The 19,499-nt window shown below is 38.9% G+C and overlaps 1 protein-coding gene across 23 annotated transcripts in view; it reads right to left on the bottom strand.

Moving 5' to 3' along the window:
• KLHL32 (kelch like family member 32) overlaps positions 1 to 19,499 on the bottom strand; it is a 228,515-nt gene that overhangs the window by 143,296 nt on the left and 65,720 nt on the right. For 17 of the 23 annotated variants that reach the window (XM_021073272.1, XM_021073224.1, XM_021073253.1 and 14 more), the window contains one exon: positions 14,805 to 14,897. The exons of the other annotated variants lie outside the window; for them this stretch is intronic. In XM_021073272.1, coding sequence (XP_020928931.1) covers positions 14,805 to 14,897 — 93 coding nt within the window. The remainder of the gene's footprint in view (positions 1 to 14,804; positions 14,898 to 19,499) is intronic. 23 annotated transcript variants of the gene reach the window in all.

The raw sequence follows: 19,499 nt of genomic DNA, 5'->3' as shown, positions 1-19,499 counted from the left end.
CGTGGGTATGGCCCTAAAGAGCCAAAAAAAAAAAAAAAAAAAAAAAAAAAAAACTGAAAAGAACCAAAAGCCAAGTGACTAAAGTGTTTCAAGGAACAGGAAGTACTGAGATTCTAATTAAGTCAGAAAAAAAAGAAGACTGGAAATAGGATTTGGCTCTATTTTATTGACAATTTTTGTATCTATGTTCATAAGTGAGATTACGTTCTCATTTGGCTTGCTGCACTTGTGTCTTGGTAAAAGAATCATGCTAGCCTTAAAAAATTAGGTGTGTGGCTTTCGATTTTCTTCTATGCTTTAGAACACGTTTATGGGCAATTGCTGTTACACAAAGAGTTGATAGTACTAGCACGTAAAAAATCTGGGCCCGCTCACTGCCTTTCAGAGGAAGTGTGTGGCTATGACCGCTACCCAAGTTTCTTTTAGTTCCCCTTTTCTTTTGGTCCAATTTTGGTAATTTATATTTCCTAGAAACATATTCACCAAGGTTTTGGTGTTTATTACTACACAGTTTCTAAGGTTCCTTTGATAATAATTTTTCCTTTCTTCATCTTCAAACATCTTTTTCAGTTTTTATATAAAGTTGTTTTCAATTTTTATACATTGACTCTTCCTTTTTTATAATTCTTAAGTAAATCTGGCCAAAGTTTATATAAATAAATCATATTTTAAAAATAGTTAAGGAGTTCCTACCATGGCCCAGTGGGTTAAAAATCTGACTGCAGTAGCTTGGGTCACTGCAGAGGTGAGGGTTCGATCTCCAGCTGGGACCAGTAGATTAAAGGATCTGGCATTGCCAGAGTTGTGGCATAGGTCAGCAGCTGCAGTTCTGATTTGATCCCTAGCTCAGAATCAAATGTGCAGCCATAAAATAAATAAGTAAATAAATAAATAAATAAATAAATAAAAGCTTAAGGAGTTCCCCAGTGGTCTAGCAGTAAAGGATCTGACGTTGCTGCCATGGGTTCCATTCCTGGTCCAGGACCTCTGCATGCTGTGGGTGTGGTCAAAAAATAGTTAATGAATACCTGATAAAAATTTTTTTTCTATTTCTCGAATACCTGCTTTTATCCTTATTTCCTTCTAGCTATTTTATTAGGGTTTATTTTATAATTCCAGCTTTTAGAGTTGAAATCATAGTTCATTATTCTGGATCTTCCCTATTTTAAAATAAATGCACCAAGGCTTGGAAAGAACACTGTGATGTGGCCCCCAGACCTCTCTCCAATGAAAAGTCTGTGGTGCCAGCTGCTGGGAGAACTGTGGGCAGACAAACTTCAGCTGCCAGCCTCTTCAGGGACTGCCCAGCTGCTGAGAGTGCCTTGTCTAAGATCCTGCCCCTTCCTGGGTGGCCCAAACTCAATGACTGATCAGTGCAAGAATATAATGTCCTGGCCACCTTGACCCGATAGTGAAGGGCATTTTAGCTCCAGTGTTCCCTGTGGAGTCAGTTGAGACTGTTGTTGGACTGGCGTCAAAGAGCAACTTCTGCTAAATCCTGCTTTCTCCACCTCCTTCTGTGGGTGTTGATCCCAAAGCCTCTTCACACTAAACTCTATCTCAGAGTTATCTTCCTTGGGAACCCAAACTTCAAAGAAAGCTACATTGTTCTTCAAATCCATGTTATGATCAATGCTTTAATTAGAATTCAGTTTTAAATGTTGTGTAATTTTCACACTGATTTTCTTTTTAATTCATGAATTATTGAATGTTTTTTGAGAAAAAAATTGCAAGTATATGAGGGTAAGACCATTAACTCTGATTTCTGTTTTAATGAGTTCTTTATGAGCTACTTATACCACAGTTTTCACATCTACTTTGTGTGTTGAATGTGTGCTAGCTAGAGCCTCCATTTAATTTTTTTAATCTACATGATCTGTCAGTTTCGCAAAGAAGAGTGTTAAAAATCTCTCACTATGATCGAGGATTTGTTGATTTATCCTTATGATCCTATTATTTTCCTAGGATATTTTGAGCTTTAATAAGTGGATACAGATTGATAACTGTCACCTTCTTGATGGATTGTTACTTTGGTCAGTACAGAATATCACCTTTTGTTCCCTCTAATTCTGTTCATCTTGAATTCTAGCTTATGCCATATTAATATTATTACACTCACTTTGTTAGTGTCCCACTAATATATTTTTAAAGGCATGTTTCTTATAAACAAAATATAATTAGATTTATATTTTCAGTCAATCTGAGTTTGCACCTTTCAAATGACTTTGAACAGTTCATATATAATGTTATCACTAAATATTACTAAAAATACTTGGTCTAACATCTGTCATCTTGTGTTATAATTTTTCATGTTTTTGTTACTTTTCACCCTCTTGGACATATGTAGCAATGAAAAACATTTTCTTCATTTAGAATTAATTATACTTAATGTAAAATCTCCTTCTGATTGTATCAATAACCATTTTCCACACTGTCACAGTTTCATCCATTTGTTGAGTCTGTTGATAATGTGACATTATAATCTTAGGTGGCTTTAAAACAGATAAAACCCAATTCCCATGGCTTCACTCACTCATGACACAGCCCAGTTGAGTATTCCTAGGTAAGCCACTATCCACACAGCTTTTTAGGGCCAGGGTTCTTTCATCTTTGGGCTATGATCTCCTCCAGGTCCTTTTAATTTGGCTTGTAGACAGAAAAAAACATGGTGGAGCAGTAACATCTGCTCATAACCACTTTATCCTGTAAGCAACTCATACCTTCTCTTCATATGCTCTTGGTAAGAACCAGTCCCATGGCCCCACCTAGAAGCAAAGGTGGTGGGGGTTAGGAAATGAAGTCCCTGACTAGGTAGATGCTTCCAAGCAACAACTCCAGAAGGGGAGGGGATTATCTGGCCATCTCTGCCACATTCTGGTCTCTGCCTTCCTGAACTATCTGGTTTGTCTCTCACTGCTTCAAGGACAGAAAACACATGGCACAGTTCATTTCTCTGTGCTCCATGCTCTTGTCTACTTAATCCTTGCATGAGTCCCAGTCTTCTGTTTTGTGTTTGGCATTATCTGCTCCATTAGCCCTTCTCTGCAATAGGATGCTGCCAGCAAATCTTTACCTACAGGTAAGCAGACCAGTTATTCTTCCAGTGATGAAGGTATTCCCACTGTTGACCTAAACCTTGTATAAGAAGCCTGAGAACTCAGAAATTTCCAGTTAGAATTAGCTTTGCCACTGTCCCTGAGCTCAAGAAAAATTCTTTAGACAGGAGTTCCCGTTGTGGCTTAGTAGTTAACAAATCCGACTAGGAACCATGAGGTTGCAGGTTCGATCCCTGGCCTCGCTCAGTGGGTTAAGGATCCCACTGAGCATTGCCGTAAGCTATGGCGAAGGTCGCAGACACGGCTCTGGCATAGGCCAGTGGCTACAGCTTCAATTAGACCCTTAGCCTGGGAACCTCCACATGCCAAGGGAGCGGCCATAGAAAAGGCAAAAAGGCAAAAACAAAACAAAACCAAAAAAAAAACAAAAACTTTTAGACACAACCAGGCTCTGCTTGTTAATCCTTGAAGTCCTAAACACACCTACTTACTTCTTGATAATTATATGTATCGGTCTATATCTATCAGTTTATTTTGCTATATGTTTTCATTGCCTTTTAATTTTAAATCCTTTTAGATATTGTTTACAGCAATATACATGATTTCACCATAAAAAGCCAATTCCTATTTATCTAGAATGAAAAAACTAAGGAGCTTGTTTACTCACTGTTTCCATGGCAACATAAATGAAAACTGAAATTTGTATTGGACATCCTAAGGCAAGGAAAACGCCAAGTGGTTTTTGAATCTCAAAAAGATTAAATTCCATCAGAATAGCTTTGCACTATATATGATTAACCATATGCACATGCTTTACAGAATCCATAGTTCATACTTATTTTAGGTTAAGGTTTTACATCTATTGTATTATTTGTGTAAAACAATCTAAATAGATACATTTCTCTTAGCTAAAATTATTATTATTATTATTATTATTATTTGCTTTTTAGGACTGCAGGTATGGCATATGGAGGTTTCCCAGGCTAGGGGTCCGATCAGAGCTGCAGCCGCCGGCTTACACCACAGCCACACCAGATCTGAGCTGCATCTGCAACCTATACCAGAGCTCATGGCAACACTGGATCCTTAACCCACTGAGCAAAGCCAGAGATTGAACTCATGTCCTCATGGATACTAGTCAGGTTTGTAACCTGCTGAGCCACAATAGGAATTTCCTCCTTAACTAAAATTTTAACTATTTCCCAGCCACATGAAGAGTGGTAATATTTAATTTAACTATATTAAAAGTACCAAGATAAAAAAATAAATGTAAGTATTTTTACGGGAATTAGGTGTGAAGGCTGTTTCATCTACATTAAGATAGTCAAGTGTAAAGGTAAAAAGACATTTTTCTTATTCCAAAATAATATCCAAAGGCCCACATTATTAAAAGTTAATTTAATACTAGGGAATTTTGTTTGAGAAAAAATTTTAAATGTTCCATTTGTCCAACTGATAAATTATCAATATGTACTTCAAAATCTACTCAATATAAAGCCAAACTGTGTTTCTATTGTTTAGGGAGAGATGTTTAAGGGGAAGATCAGTGAAAAGATAAAAGAAAAATGAAGGAAAGAGGAAATAGTGGTACAAAGTAAAACAGATACATAAAGAAAACCATAAATAGCCAGACAAGAAACTAGAAGAAAAACAAATACAAAAAGTCAAAGAGAGTACCATGGATTGAGGGATGCAGTCATCCACTTACAGGCCAAGCAAAGGACATAAAAATGAGTCAAGCTTTTATCAAATAACAACTCTATACCTTGAGCCCAAGAGTTTATGATACGCTACTATGGCTATTCTGCAACTATAAACAAAATGACACGTTGCTTCTATTTTTTTTTTTTTTTTTTTTTTTTTTTTGTCTTCTTGGGGCCACACCTGCTGCATATGGAAGTTACCCAGGGCAGAGGTCAAATTGGAGCTTTAGCCACTGGCCTATATCACAGACACAGCAAAAGATGTGGGATCTAAGCTGTGTCTGAGGCCTACACCACAGCTTACAGTAATGCCAGATCCTTTAACTCACAGAGCAAGACCAGGGATCGAACCCGGGTCCTCATGGATACTAGTTGGGTTTGCTACCGCTGAGCCACAACAGGAATTTCGCATGTTGCTTTTTGAAACATAATACCAGCAAATTCATACCAGCAAATTCATACGTGCACTCAGTAATTATTAGTTGAGTGCCTGCTAGATGCTAGACTCTGTTGGAAGTGTTGCAGGTTTAGCAGGGAATAAGAAAGACCAAAATCTTTGCCCTGATGATGCTTTCAAGTAGAACTGAGTTAGCTGTCTACAGACTACAGACTGTGGTTTCTTTGTTCAACTGTGGAGTAACTTTTCAACTTAACTGCCAATCACTTAAAGGTCAGTAATTTCCTTTAATCTCAGTTTTTGATTTCTAACAATGTTAAAAAAGCTGTGGCCTTGAATACATCTATCACCACAATCCTACTTAGTACACAAAAAAGCTAGAATGTTGAACATTACATTCTGTGTTCTGTTTCACTATTCTAGTACTCTCCAAACTTTTTTTTTTGATTGTACAAAAAAATGCATAAAATTTTGAATATTTATATATTTATAAATTATGGAGATATATCTTGTTCCCATCTGTTCCATACATTACAAAACTCCGAGGCAAAGGAGTTCCCACTGACGCACAGTGGGTTAAAGATCCAGAGTTGTCTCAGCAGCAGCTTGGGTCGCTTGCTGTGCTGTACTGTACATACAGTTTGATCTCCGGCCCAGTGCATCAGGTTAAGGATCCAGCGTTGCTGTAGCTGTGGCTTGGATTTGATTCCTGGACCAGGAACTTCTATATGCCATGGCCCCCAGGTAGAAATTAAACTGCTAGAAACATTTACAGATAGTAAGTGTTCTCCCACATCCCAGGGCTCATCTGTGCTCTGAGGGGTGCACCAAAGTTCCACGTGAAAAACCACTGCACTTAAGCTAATTTTTCACACTTTTAAACTTTATGACAACCAGCTTATAAAATAACCCTTTATCCATTTTGACAATTATTGCCTGTGACAAAAGGAAAAATAATCTAATTCAGTAAGTTGCAGCAAGTCGCAAAGCTGGCTTGATTCCCATAGTTTACTGTTTTCTTTCTTTGCCTCAGTAGGTGATAAACATTTCTGCTCTGGGCACAGTGAAAAATTAATATAAATTCTGACTGAAGACATTTGTGAAGCTTATATGAAAAGATTGAATTATTTCTTAATGAACACTAACACCATTAACTAAACATTACTTTATCCTTCTATGGAATCAAAAGGTCACACAAGGCCTTCCACTGTTGGAGCTGATGTATGTGTGTATGTGAATTTGTGAATGTGTGTGTTTGTGTGTGCTTCTTATTAATAACAAAAACACTACCCATTGGTGTAGCTATTTTTATTCTTTTTGAATCATTGACATTTATATTATCTCGGCACATTTTTTTTTAAATGAGATAACAGAGCAGGTACTATTAATGCAATTTCACAAAGAAACCAAGGCACAAAACCTGAAGTAATTTTCCTAATGTGGCAAATGAACAATAGAAATTCTTAAAAAAAATTCACCAATACTAGCTCAGTGTGCCTTCCTGATACCAAACTGCTCTGATATCCTAACAATTGAAATTTGCATTTTCTACTACAATGGGTAACTTCACAAATCTTTTCCTCGTAAAGTACCAGGAATGTTATTCCTCATAAGGTTTGTTTTAAGAGCACTTACTGTATTTCACTTATATGAAGGATAGAGGATATATCCTTTTCTCACAAAATCACAAGTCACAGGATTTCTTCTATTTAAGCTTACAAAACTCACCTTTCAATCGAGGCTAGAGAAATGACAGTAAGTGAAACCATATCTGAAAATTCACAAAAACATTAAAGGAGAAAAAATCACTGCAACTTGCTACTGTTAAGATGCTTATATTAGTTTCCTACTGCTGCTATGATAAATTACATAGACTTAGTGGCTTAAACCAACACAAATCTATAACCCTCAGGTCTGAAGATCAGAAGTCCAAAATGAGTTTCACTGGACTAAAATCAAGATGTCTGTAGGACTGTGTTACTTTCAGAGGCTCTAGGAACAATCTGATTTCCTGACGTTTCCAACTTCTAGAGGCTGGGGCATCTCTTTGCTCATGGTCCCTTTCATCAAAGCCGGCAATCACATCACTCCAACCTGTGTTTCCATGGTCACATCTCCTCTCTGATTCTTCTGATTCCCTCTTCCATCTTTGAGGGACCCTTGTGATTACACTAGGCCCAGCTATATAATCCAGAACAATCTCTTACCTAAAAGTCTTTAATTTCATCACATTTGCAGAGTCCCTTTGCCATGCAGGACAACAGTCACAGACTCCAGGGATTGGGATGTGAACATCTTGGGGCCATTATTCTGTCACAGAAAATTCTCTGAGGTCCATAGAGTTTGGTGTCAGAGAAAATTTGGGGGTTTTGGAGCCATGTGGACCTAAGCTGGGATTTTGACTCTGGCATGGAACAGTTACTCAATCTTTAATTACTCAACAGTGAGCAAGCTCAAGTTCCTTGTCTGTGAAGTTGATATAAATATCTACATCTGATGGGATTAAATGAAGATAAGGAATGTGAATACACAGAGTACTGGAGCTGGTTAACAGAGAGGTTAAATGAATGACATAAATAAATCTTTAGACTTTACAGTCTGAGTAACAATCATTACTTAGTAAGAAAGATATTAATTTCCTGGTCAAGCCTTATATTATTAACATTCTTTTCTACTAAGAAATTTCAAAGAACTTTAACATTTAAATAACTATGGGATCATTTGCAATGAACCTGATGCTTAATTTTAATTCAAATAAAAGATCGATCCAAAAAAAAATACCTCAGTGAGTTAGGGTTTTAGAAGAATTTATAGTTTTTAAAATTTATGGCAAAGGAATTCAACACTTTTATAATTTAATAGTCTTTGCCTTTAAAAAGTGACATTTTTCATTCATTATATAAAAAAGTACATAACTCTTTTCATTACAGTTTTGAGATCTGCTCCCACCACACATATACCTGGTGATGAGTAATTAATAATTGTCATCGCTATTAGAAAGCTTGTCTCATTCCAACCATTAAGACATAATTCACTGTTTTTTTTCTAGGTGATTTATCATGAAGCTTCTTTAAATTGACTTTTGGCTATAATATGAAGATATGGTTCATATTTTTTTCAGCAACCATCTCTTGCAGCATTCAAAGAAGAACATGTCTACCATTATAAAAACTAGAAATTTTATCATAGGGCCTCAAATGCTAACCAAATGGAATTTAATGTGGACTTGGCTAGACAAGAGATGAACAACCCAGCAAGGAAATCACAGCATACATCACAAACACATCGTGTTCCAACACTGTCCCTCCTCCCATTCTTACCCCCATCCCCACCCCCACCCCCACTCCCAACACAATAATGCTCTAGTGGGACTCGCTCATTTACCAACTAGAAACAGAATCCTATTATAAGCAGACTGCCAGATATACCAGATATGAGAGTTAAAGTCCAGAAAATACTTCCACACATGCACAAATATTTGCTTTTTGCCTTGCTGGAAAATCTCCAGTAAATAATGGTAACCTTGAGACTCCACATGTCTTAACTTGTTGTCCAAAAGACTCAGTGAACCTAGTGACAGTTTTGCTGCTCAGAAAAAGTAAAAGGGGTAAGAAAAGACTGATAAGAGATACAGAGTAATGTACTTTTCATTCTTCTAGGTTAGCTTTATTAGGTGTAAAAAAAATGCTATTTCCTTCCCTACCTGGCCAGGTTTAAAGCCATTTGGATTTTTTCCCCCAATATTAGAATCAAATACAATATACAGGATATTTACAGGTGTTTTTTCTTTAATAAAATACTTCCTGGAGTACTTTGTTCACTCATGTACACACAAAATTGAGAAAAGATAAGAAATTCTTCTCTAAGATAATATGATACATCAACAGAAATAATTTAGGGGAACAAAGCTCTTTATAGGATTCAATTTATGAAATATTTTGTGATGATCTGAATGATGTTCACAAATGTTTTCAAAAGTATTTGCTGTACTAATTATGGGCAAAGCCCAGGGTTGAGAGAGCAAGGTGGTTGGAGTAGGGACAGACATATGTACAATACTGACTTTCTTCCAATACCATCAGCCCTGTTCTACCAGCCATACCAGAACCTACCAGAGTTGTTTCTGCAAATCACAGTCCTTAGCTCTCTATCTGTTCTACAACTGCTACCATTGTTTCTACTATTTTTTCATTTATTGATCATCTTCTTTGCTTATTTTTGGCCACACCCGAGGCAGTTAGAAGTTCCTGGGCTAGGGATCAAACCTGCGCTTCAACAATGATAATGTCAGTTCCTTAATCTCTGGGCCACCAGGGAACTCCTGTTTTTATTGATAATCTTCAATGAGCCAGGAGCATGACCTAGGTGTCATATATTTTCCTGTATGCTCACTTAAAAAAAAAAAAAAAATCTGCCCAATTCTTTTCTGGCCCCCAAATCAGGGGGAAAAAAGAGTAGCTTGTTTGGGCCATCTCAGTTTGTTTGTTTTGATTTTTTCTGTATGAGGCTGAAAAGAAGTCCTCACAGGCTGCAGGATGGAGACAGAGTAGCCTGTGTGTGAGGCCATCTGACTGACAATGCCTCTCAGTTCCCAAAATTGGTATCAACCCGATTTCATGAGGAATGCAAATTGCCCCTGAATGCTAATCTCTGCCTACATTTTAAAGACACTAGGATTAAGGTCAGGAAGTTTCTTACACACTGTCAAAACTGCTCTTAAATATGAAATCGTATAATACTTTGGGTAGGTGTGAGCATGAAATATAGGCAGGCTTCTTTGCTACTATCCAGCAAGAACTCAACTAACTTCCATCAAACAAGGAATTCAAAGTGGAAAGCAAAGTCTGTTCAAAACAGTAAACACAACGGCAACAAGACACACAAACAAATTCCCCTTTCATAAAATATAAAGCAAGGGAACATTTCACTTGCATTCTTACTAATCCCACAAACCACTTTTCAAACATTTAAAATTGCATGTATAGTTATCCTGGATTTTATTTTATTTTATTTTACTTTATTGCTTTTTAGGGCCACACCAGCAACATATGGAAGTTCCCAGGCTAGGGGTCAAATTGGAGCTGTAGCCACCAGCCTACACCACAGCCACAGCAATGCCAGATCCAAATCGCACCTGCGACCTACACCACAGCTTACGGCAATACAGGATCCTTAACTCACTGACTGAGGCCAGGGATCAAACCCGTGTCCTCATGGATACTAGTTGGATTCATTTCTGCTGTGCCACAATAAGAACTCCATATCCTGGATTTTAAATTAAAGCAGAAGCAATTCCGTGGCCAGTAAATTCAGTGAAAAAAAATGTGGGTGACTGGAGAGCTTGGCACATTTCAAAAGATTAAAGATTTATATCTTAAAATACTGCCTTAGGGAAAAAATCATTTCACTTGAAATCTAAAAACAGACAAAATTGGCAAAAGTTATCTTTGCTGAGTAGCCTTAAAGCAATGCTGCCTCCTAAAAGAATTTAAAAACCAAAACTCTGCTCTCCTCTGCTTGGAAAATAAAAGCCACCGCTAATACCAGTAAACCATCAATTTAGCATCCAGTATATTTCAGACCTTTGGCTTATACCTAACATTTACTATTCCATTTAATTTCCACATTCGCTCCATGAGGTAATTCACCTACTTTTACAACTGGAGGAGACAACAAAACTTAGAAAAAAAGCCACTTGTCCAAGGACAGACTCAGTCAGAAAATATTTGAACTAAGCTGTTATAAACCAGATTGATTTTGTCTAAAACCATACTGCCTCTACAATTAATTCCTTTAAAATCTGAGCTCTTCATTAGAATACAAAATATATTCTTTCTTGCTCATGGCTGTGTGACATATTTTTTAAATTAAGGGTTTTTTTAAATGTGATACCTTAAAAGTGAAATTATTAGAGGCAGGAGGGGATACCCCAGACTCATGTTAGGACTTGAAACACATCCAAGCCCTGGTGTGTTTTCAGGGGAGGAACTGAAGGAAGTGGAGCTTGTGGCAGGATCCTCCTCCCTTTTGCCAGCGGAAGGAAAGGGACAGGGTGCCGTTATGTCACAGTGGAAACATGATTACACGTAGGCTTTGGAAGTGCCAGCCTTGGCTCTGCATTGCTGCTCTATGACTTAATTACCATGAAATTGTAGGATACTTTCCCACATCTTCAGTCTTAGCGTTCATATGGGTAAGTAGGAATAATTATCACATCTGGTGATGTCACAGTCATGTGAGACTGAATAACTCATTGGTACTAGTTACCACAGGACAGGAGGAGCTCTCATGATCTTTTCTTGCCCTCGACCTCCAGGACTACCTTACTGCTTCCCCACCCTGGAATGCACTCCTGGAACTTACACTGTGTGGGTAAGGTCCTCCTCTTCCAAGAAGTCTCCCAGATAACTGCAGACCAATGTTTCCTCCATCCTTCAAAATCATTTATTTATTCACCCATTCAATTCAGCAATAACATTCATTATGATACTGCACTCAAAGCACTTTGCTAGATAATACAGGAGATAGGAAAAAAAATCTGATTTCTTCTCCTAGGTAGCTGAGAGCCAAATATATAAAGCTATGCAAGTCAGCTACTGTCATGAGCCTGGTGTTTTAACCAGGAATAAAAACATCTACCTAAATGGCTGTTTTCAGAATCAAATGGGGATGGTTTTGATAAATATTATTACTGTTACTATTATCATTGGCACAAGTCTATCATTTTGGCACTCTCATCTTCCTGTTAAAGTGTGCATGCTTTGGCCCCTATCAAGCCAGAAGAGGCTTCCAGCTAGTGCTTTCAGACCAGCTCTTGTCTGGCACAAAGTTGTGCACATAAAAATACTATTTGCTGGAGTTCCTGCTGTAGCTCAGCTGTAATGAACCTAACTAGTATCCATGAGGATTCGGGTTCAATCCCTGGGCCTGCTCAGTGGGTTCAGGATCTGGCAATGCCGTGAGCTGTAATGCAGATCACAATTCGGCTCAGATCTGGCATTTCTGTGGCTGTGGTGTAGACTGGGAGCTGCAGCTCCAATTCAACCCCCAGCCTAGCAACCTCCATATGCTGTGGGTACGGCCCTAAAAAGAAAAAAAAAAAACACTATTCGCTGGATGTTTCAGCCCCACAGAGACTAAAGACTTTCGTATGATTTCATTACCAAGATAATAATATGCTACTTCTAGTCAACAGGTTCGCTGGTGACAAATCTGTACAAAACCCATCACCGTTAGAGAAACACAACTCTCCTTGTCTACACTTCCAGACTCCAGAATGCAAGTAAACTGTAATTTATCAGTATATTCATCCTCAAATGCCCAGTGAGTATAAACCATGGGTGAAGCCACTGCGCTAGGCAGAGGGCAACAAAGTGAACAAGATCCTGTGATGAAGACCAAAACCTTTCCTCCCAAGAAGGTCTCCATCTGGTGAGGGAGACCATGTGTGCACAACTACTAGATAACATGTCGTAAAGCCTATATTTTGTTGTTAACATAACCAAAGGACTACAAAACTTTCCACAACCTCCCTAATCATAGTAAATGATAACTTCACCCCTCCAGTGCCTTAGGCAAATGCCTTGGAGTTGGCCTTAACACCTCTTTCTCCTACACTCAGAGACCATTACATTTCCTGAGCTCCTCCTTCAAAATGCATCCAATAGTCCTTACCACCTCCAGCCCCGTACTACTCTAATAGCCTTGTTCCCGCACTACTCTAATAGCCCCCTTTTAGAATCCTTGCATCTATTCCCATCTCCTGACAGAAGCTGGAAAACCTATGAAGACCTGAATTATTAAGAAACAGAATCTGAAATGACCAATAACAAACCAGGAGATTAAATCAGTCATCGAGAAACTTCCAACAAAGAAAAGCCCTGGACCAGATGGTTTCCCTGGTGATCTACCAATCATACGGAAGAATTAAACGCAATCCTTCTCAACTCTTCCAAAATCCCGAAGAGGAGGGATTACCCATAAACTCGTTTTACAAGGCAACTATTATCCTCACATCAAAGCCAAATAAGGACACTACAGGAAAAGAAAAATACAGGCCAATATCCCTGATCAATACAGATGTAAAAATCCTCAACAAAATATTATCGAGTGAAATTCAACAGCACATTAAAAGGATGATACACCATGATCAAGTGAGATTTATCCCTGAGACATAAGGATAGTTCACCGTATGCTAATTAAGTGTGATAAACCACATTATTAGAATAAAAGACAAAAACCATACGGTTATTTCAATGGATGCAGAAAAAGCATTTGACAAAATTCAACATCCTTTCATGACAAAAACTCTCAACATCCTAGAAGAAAACAGGCAATAAGCTCTTGGACATCAATCCTGGTGATAATTTTTTGGATTTGACACCAAAAGTAAAGGAAACAAAAGCAAAAATAAACAAGTGGGCCTATAGCAAACTCAAAAGCTTTTGTATAGCAAAAGAAACCATTAACAAGGAGTTCTCGATGTTCCTGTCATGGCTCAGCAGTAACGAACCTGACTAGTATCCAAGAGGATGCGGGTTCAATCCCTGGCCTTGCTCAGTGGGTTACAGATCAGGCATTGCTGTGAGCTGTGTTGTAGGTCGCAGATGTGGCTTAGATCCCGAGTTGCTGTGGCTGTGGTATAGGCCGGCAGCTGTGGCTCTGATTTGACCCTTAGCCCGGGAACTTTCATATGCTTCGGGTGTGGCCCTAAAAAGAAAAAGAAAACAACAACAACAACAAAGAGTTCCCATTGTGACTCAGTAGGTTAAGTACCCGACATAGTGTCAGTGAGGATGCAGGTTCAATCCCTCGCCTTACTCAGTGGATTAAAGCATCCAGTGTTGGAAGAAGCTGCAGCTATAGGTCAAAGATGAAGCTCAGATCCCACATTGCCATGGCTATGGCATAGGCCGGCAGCTGCAGCTCCAATTCAACCCCTAGCTTGGGAACCTCCATATGCCACTGGTACAGCCATAAAAGGAAAAATAAATAAATAAAAGTAAAAATGGAGTGGTGTATATAGCTACATTGCTATTATTTGTGTCACTGCTCCTCAAAGTAGGCTGTCTTCGAACTGCTTTTCTCCCATCTGACACAAGGTGAAAAATCCCTGCCAGAACACAAATAAAATCACTGCTTGTTTTCTTGAGAAAGGCTTCCTGTGAAAAAAACGGCAGTTGAACTAACATAGTGTTTCATGATGTAGCTGATTCACATACTCAGTAGCTCAGCAACATGGACCATTAACAAGCATTTCACAGACTGGCAGAGTTCCATGGACCTCAAGAGGCACTGATCAATATTTTTATACATCACCCCTCAGGTTCTGGCTTCTCTTCCCACACTACTGAGATCAACTTCTTTAACAACAGTGAATTTTTTTCTGCATCCTCCTTGGTCTTCTGCAGAATACGTTAATATCTTGAAACCCTTTTCTTTTCAGGGCTTGAGGAAAATGTACATGCTAGTTATCTTTATAAATCTTTGACTCTTCTTTTTTTGCCCCCTTGGCCATCCTCTCATTACCTTTCTGCCATGTGACTAAAGGCATCTTTTAGGTTCTAACCACAGACATTTTTTTCTGCTCTCTCTTTTCCCTCCTGATATGCAATTTCCAATGTTCCCAAGGTATGTCACCACCTTTACCTCTGATGCAGAAGCTGCAGTGGTGATGTTTTCTGTATCCTTTGCAACATCAAACACAAACATTTTTGAATATAGTAGATGCTCAGTAAATACCTAGGGGGTGGAGAAAGTAGTGAATTATATGCACCATTCGGCATCTTTATCAATCATGGAGTTAATCTGTCCTTAAAACATTAAGTAATAGAGAGTTCTCGCTGTGGCTCAAAAGGTTACAATCCCAACTAGTATCCATGAGGATGGGGTTTGATCCCTGGCTTCAATCAGTGGGTTAAGGACACAGTGTTGTTATGAGCTGTGGTGTAGGTTTCAGGCATGGCTTGGATCTCTGCAGCTCTGATTTGACCCCTAGCCTGGGAACTTCCATATGCCACAGGCATGCCCTAAAAAGCAAAAAAAAAAAAAAAAAAGAAAGAAGTACATTGATTTGTGAGGTAGTAATAAATACTGTATTAATATATTAAATACAATTAAATATTAAGTACAAAGTACTACCTAAGAAAATGAACATGGAAATGTTTAAAATATTACAAATAAAAGATATTAGAGGTAAATTATTTCATAGCTGCATCAGTGAAATGTTTACCATCAGAAAAAGAATACAGCAGGGATAAGATGGTCTTAATATTTGGTTTTTATCTTTTCTGTGGCCAGAATTTCCTCATCCCACAATTTAACCAAATGCAGTGAAAACAGATAACTACCACCTACAAATAAATTATTTTCTTGGTGGTCTTGCTATAAAAACTCACACAAAAAAGGAAATAAACATTTTATTTTTTTTCTTTTCTTTTCTTTTTAGGGCCATGCTTGTGGCATATGGAAGTTCCAAGGATAGGGGTGAATTGGAGCTGCAGCTGCTGGCCTACACCACAGCCAGAACAACATGGGATCCAAGGCACATCTGTGACCTTCACCATAGCTCCTGGCAATGCCTGGTTCTTAATCCACTGATCGAGGGAGGGATCAAACCTGAATCCTCACAGACATTATGTCAGGTTCTTAAGCCACTGAGCCACAAGGGTAACTCCAGGAAATACATATTTTAAAAACATCATATACCTGAATTACTTTCCAATAGTCTTTTTAATCTGCCCAGTAGAATCTTCCCGTTAGTCTTTTTAAACTTCCTTAAGAGTCTCCCCTTCCCACTAAGGTCTTGACAATATCTTCAGTACTGTAAACCTCATCCTCCAGCCATAGTCTTCAATCACTAATAGATATTGTTCTACTTTTTAACTATTTCTACGAACAGATATGAGAACAGTAGAGGTTAAAGCAAGTATCCATGTGATGGAAAGCTATAATAAGTTTACCACGTAATGCATAAATCTGTGTACTATGAAAATGATAGTCTGGTGCCTCTGTGATTGATACACAAAATGCAGATGGTAGGGAAAGGAAAGAACACGGAAGTGTGTGAATATGCAAGAACTAGCAAGGCTGCTGCTTCAGCATAAGCGCCCAATAATCACAGAACTCTAGTGCTTATTTAGCCTCAAGCAAAGTAATTCATCACAGAACAGGCCAATGTAAAACAGACTATGGAAAATATTGAACATCATGGGATTTAATTTTAGTGACATTCATGCACCAATTAAATAAATGTAGAGTAACAAATTGCTCTTTAGAACAGTAGTAGATATCTATATGCTTACAGCAAGCATTAAAAAGATAAACTGAATATAATTATGTATTGAAGGATTTAAGGGTTATTTACTATTTATTCTTTTTTTTTCTTTTTTCTTTCTTCTTTTTTTTTTTTTTTTTTCAGGGCTGCACCTGCGGCATATGGAAGTTCCCAGGCTAAGGGTCTAATCAGAGCTACAGCTGCCAGCCTATGCCACAGCCACAACAGATCCGAGCCACATCTGCAACCTACACCACAGCTCACGGCAATGCCAGATCCTTAACCCACTGAGCAAGGCCAGGGACTGAACCTGCAACCTCATGGTTCCTAGTCAGATTCGTTTCCTCTGCACCATAACAGGAATTCCATCTTTATTCATTTTTTTCTGAAAAGGAGGTTAGTTCTAAGCTATTCCCCACTAAGGTTTAATTATTGAGAACTATACCTATCAGAGTGTGACAAAATCCTGTGGATCAAAAAGAGTGAATCCTCATTACAGTATTGAGCCCAGAGATTGCTCAGAAGGTTCCTGCAAGAAAGCTGTGGCAGAGGTGACTGAACAGAAGACAAAAATGGACTATGAAAGTCCTTTAATATTTATACAGATAGCATTTGACTGTATACAACGTACATTTAACATTATTGCTAATTTTATCTGTTGAAGCAAAAAGATAGTTTACTAGAAGCATATTGGGAGCTCAGAGAATCCACGGAGGCTCAGGAATAGGCAGGGAATGAAGGCAGGAGGCTGCAGGCTCAGCGGCTGGAAGAGAAATAACTGGCAAGGGTATTTTGCTGTTTACTGTCAAAGTGATAAACACAATGTGTCTTATAGATAATTTTTGAAAATCAGAAATTTAATGGAGTCTATATAAATACGAAATGAGACAGCAAAAACCAAACAATGATCTCATTTATATGTTTTAATGTCAGCAGTGCTATTACTTTCAAATCTTTATAGGAAATCTGCTTAAGAAATGAGAGGAATTGGGGTTCCTACTCTGGTACAATGGGATTGGCAACATTTTAGGAGTGCTGGGCCTCAGGTTCAATCCCTGGCCAGGCACAGTGGGTCAAGGATCTGGTGTTGACACAGCTTTGGCATAGACAGCAACTGGGCTTGGATCTCATCCCAGGCAAGGAACTCCATATGCCTCGGCAGTCAGAAAAGAAAACAAAAGAAATGAAGAGTTCCCATCATGGCTCAGCAGTTAACAAGCCCAACTATATCCATGAGGACGTGAGTCGGCTCCCTGGCTTCACTCAGTGGGTTAAGGATCCAACATTGCTGTGAGCTGTGGAGTAGATCACAGATGCAGCTTGGATCCCTCATTGATGGGGGTGTGGTGTAGACTGGCAGTTGCAGCTCCAATTTGACCCCTAACCTGGGAACCTCCATATACTGCAGGTGTGGTCCTAAATAGACAAAAAAAAAAAAAGGAGAGAGAGAGAGAAATGAGAGGAACTAATGTGTTAAACAGAGAGTACATATAATGGGTGTTCTGAGGGAGAATCCTCTGAGAAGAGACTGGTGAGGCCCCACCCACATGACACAGCAGGAAACTGTTCCAGTCAGATTGTAGCCTGGAGAATAATATGGAGGGTCCACTGTAGTAGATGCTGGGGAGGCAAGGATCAGAAAAGATCTGGCCCTCAAGGGGAACTTAAAGCCCTCACTCAGCCTTCCCGCTGGCTCTTTCAGTGGTACAGCTTCCTTCAAGATGGTGCTCTTTTCCTAACACCCTCCTCACCTCTGAGGTGAGTGCGGGCACCCCCTGCTCCCACCACTCCTGGTCCTCCAGTCAGGCCCTCACACATTTTCAGGGTTTTCCTCTGCCTCACCATCTATTGCGTGGTCCTGGGGATTCTCCCTCCCCAACACCATGCCTCACACACATCTTCTCTCCATGTCTGCTCCCCACCCAGGTTAAGCCTCTATCAGCTCTTGCCTAACTGCTTCCATGCCCTTAACATGCACTATTTCAGTCTCCATTTCTTTTTATTTATTTATTTATTTATTTATTTATTTATTTTTGTCTCTTTGCCATTTCTTGGGCCGCGGGGCAGCATATGGAGGTTCCCAGGCTAGGGGTCGAATCGGAGCTGTAACCACCAGCCTACGCTAGAGCCATAGCAATGCAGGATCCGAGTCGTGTCTGCAACCTACACCACAGCTCACGGCCACACCGGATCCTTAACCCACTGAGCAAGGCCAGGGATCGAACCCGCAACCTCATGGTTCTGAGTCAGATTCGTTAACCACTGTGCCACGACAGGAACTCCTCCATTTCTTTATTTTTTAAATGGAGATGATGATGATGGTGGTGATGATGATGATGATGACGACACCAATGACAATAATATTTAATAATAATACCATTCATCTTGTAGGTTTCTTCAAAGAATGAAAGGAATTGATACACATAAAGCATTTAGAATAAGTATCTATAGGATAGTACATATGTAATTAGTGGTAGTTATTATGACTGTTATTAGTGATTGAGAGTGCCAGAGAGAGGAAGAGGGATTAAAAACAAGGCCCACCCCCCCCAACGCCACCCAAACATTAATATAATTACACTACACTGTGGTTATCTGTTCACTTGCCTGTATCTCCTACCACAATGTGGCTTCATTCTGCATCTAGAAAATAGTAGGTATGCTTATTGAATTTTAAAAAACATTTATTTGTAATTACATATTACATACTCATTTAATAGTCTTTAATGCCATTTTAATCAAATCATGACTGGGAGAGTATGATTATCAAAATACAGAGAATACACTTTTATTATCATGGGCCTTATCCTCTTCTCTCAAAGCTAAAAATTAAATAGGCAGAGCACACTGAGGCTCTAATGGAAAATGATACTCAAATATTTAACTTTCCAAAATGTCATATTTGAATCACTTTACCATCACATATGCGAAGCTATGTTAGACAGTCAAGACATCTGCTTCCTTGACCAGAAAGTGTAGGCATTCACAGAGATGGAAGATAGAGACAGCAAATGTTAAACAAACAGCCTCCAGAGCCTAGGGCTGCCCACACTGGGGCCCCCAAGTCA

The sequence above is a fragment of the Sus scrofa genome, chromosome 1, assembly GCF_000003025.6.
Source record: "Sus scrofa isolate TJ Tabasco breed Duroc chromosome 1, Sscrofa11.1, whole genome shotgun sequence".
NCBI lineage: Eukaryota > Metazoa > Chordata > Mammalia > Artiodactyla > Suidae > Sus > Sus scrofa.
This window is presented reverse-complemented; position numbering and strand designations above follow the sequence as displayed.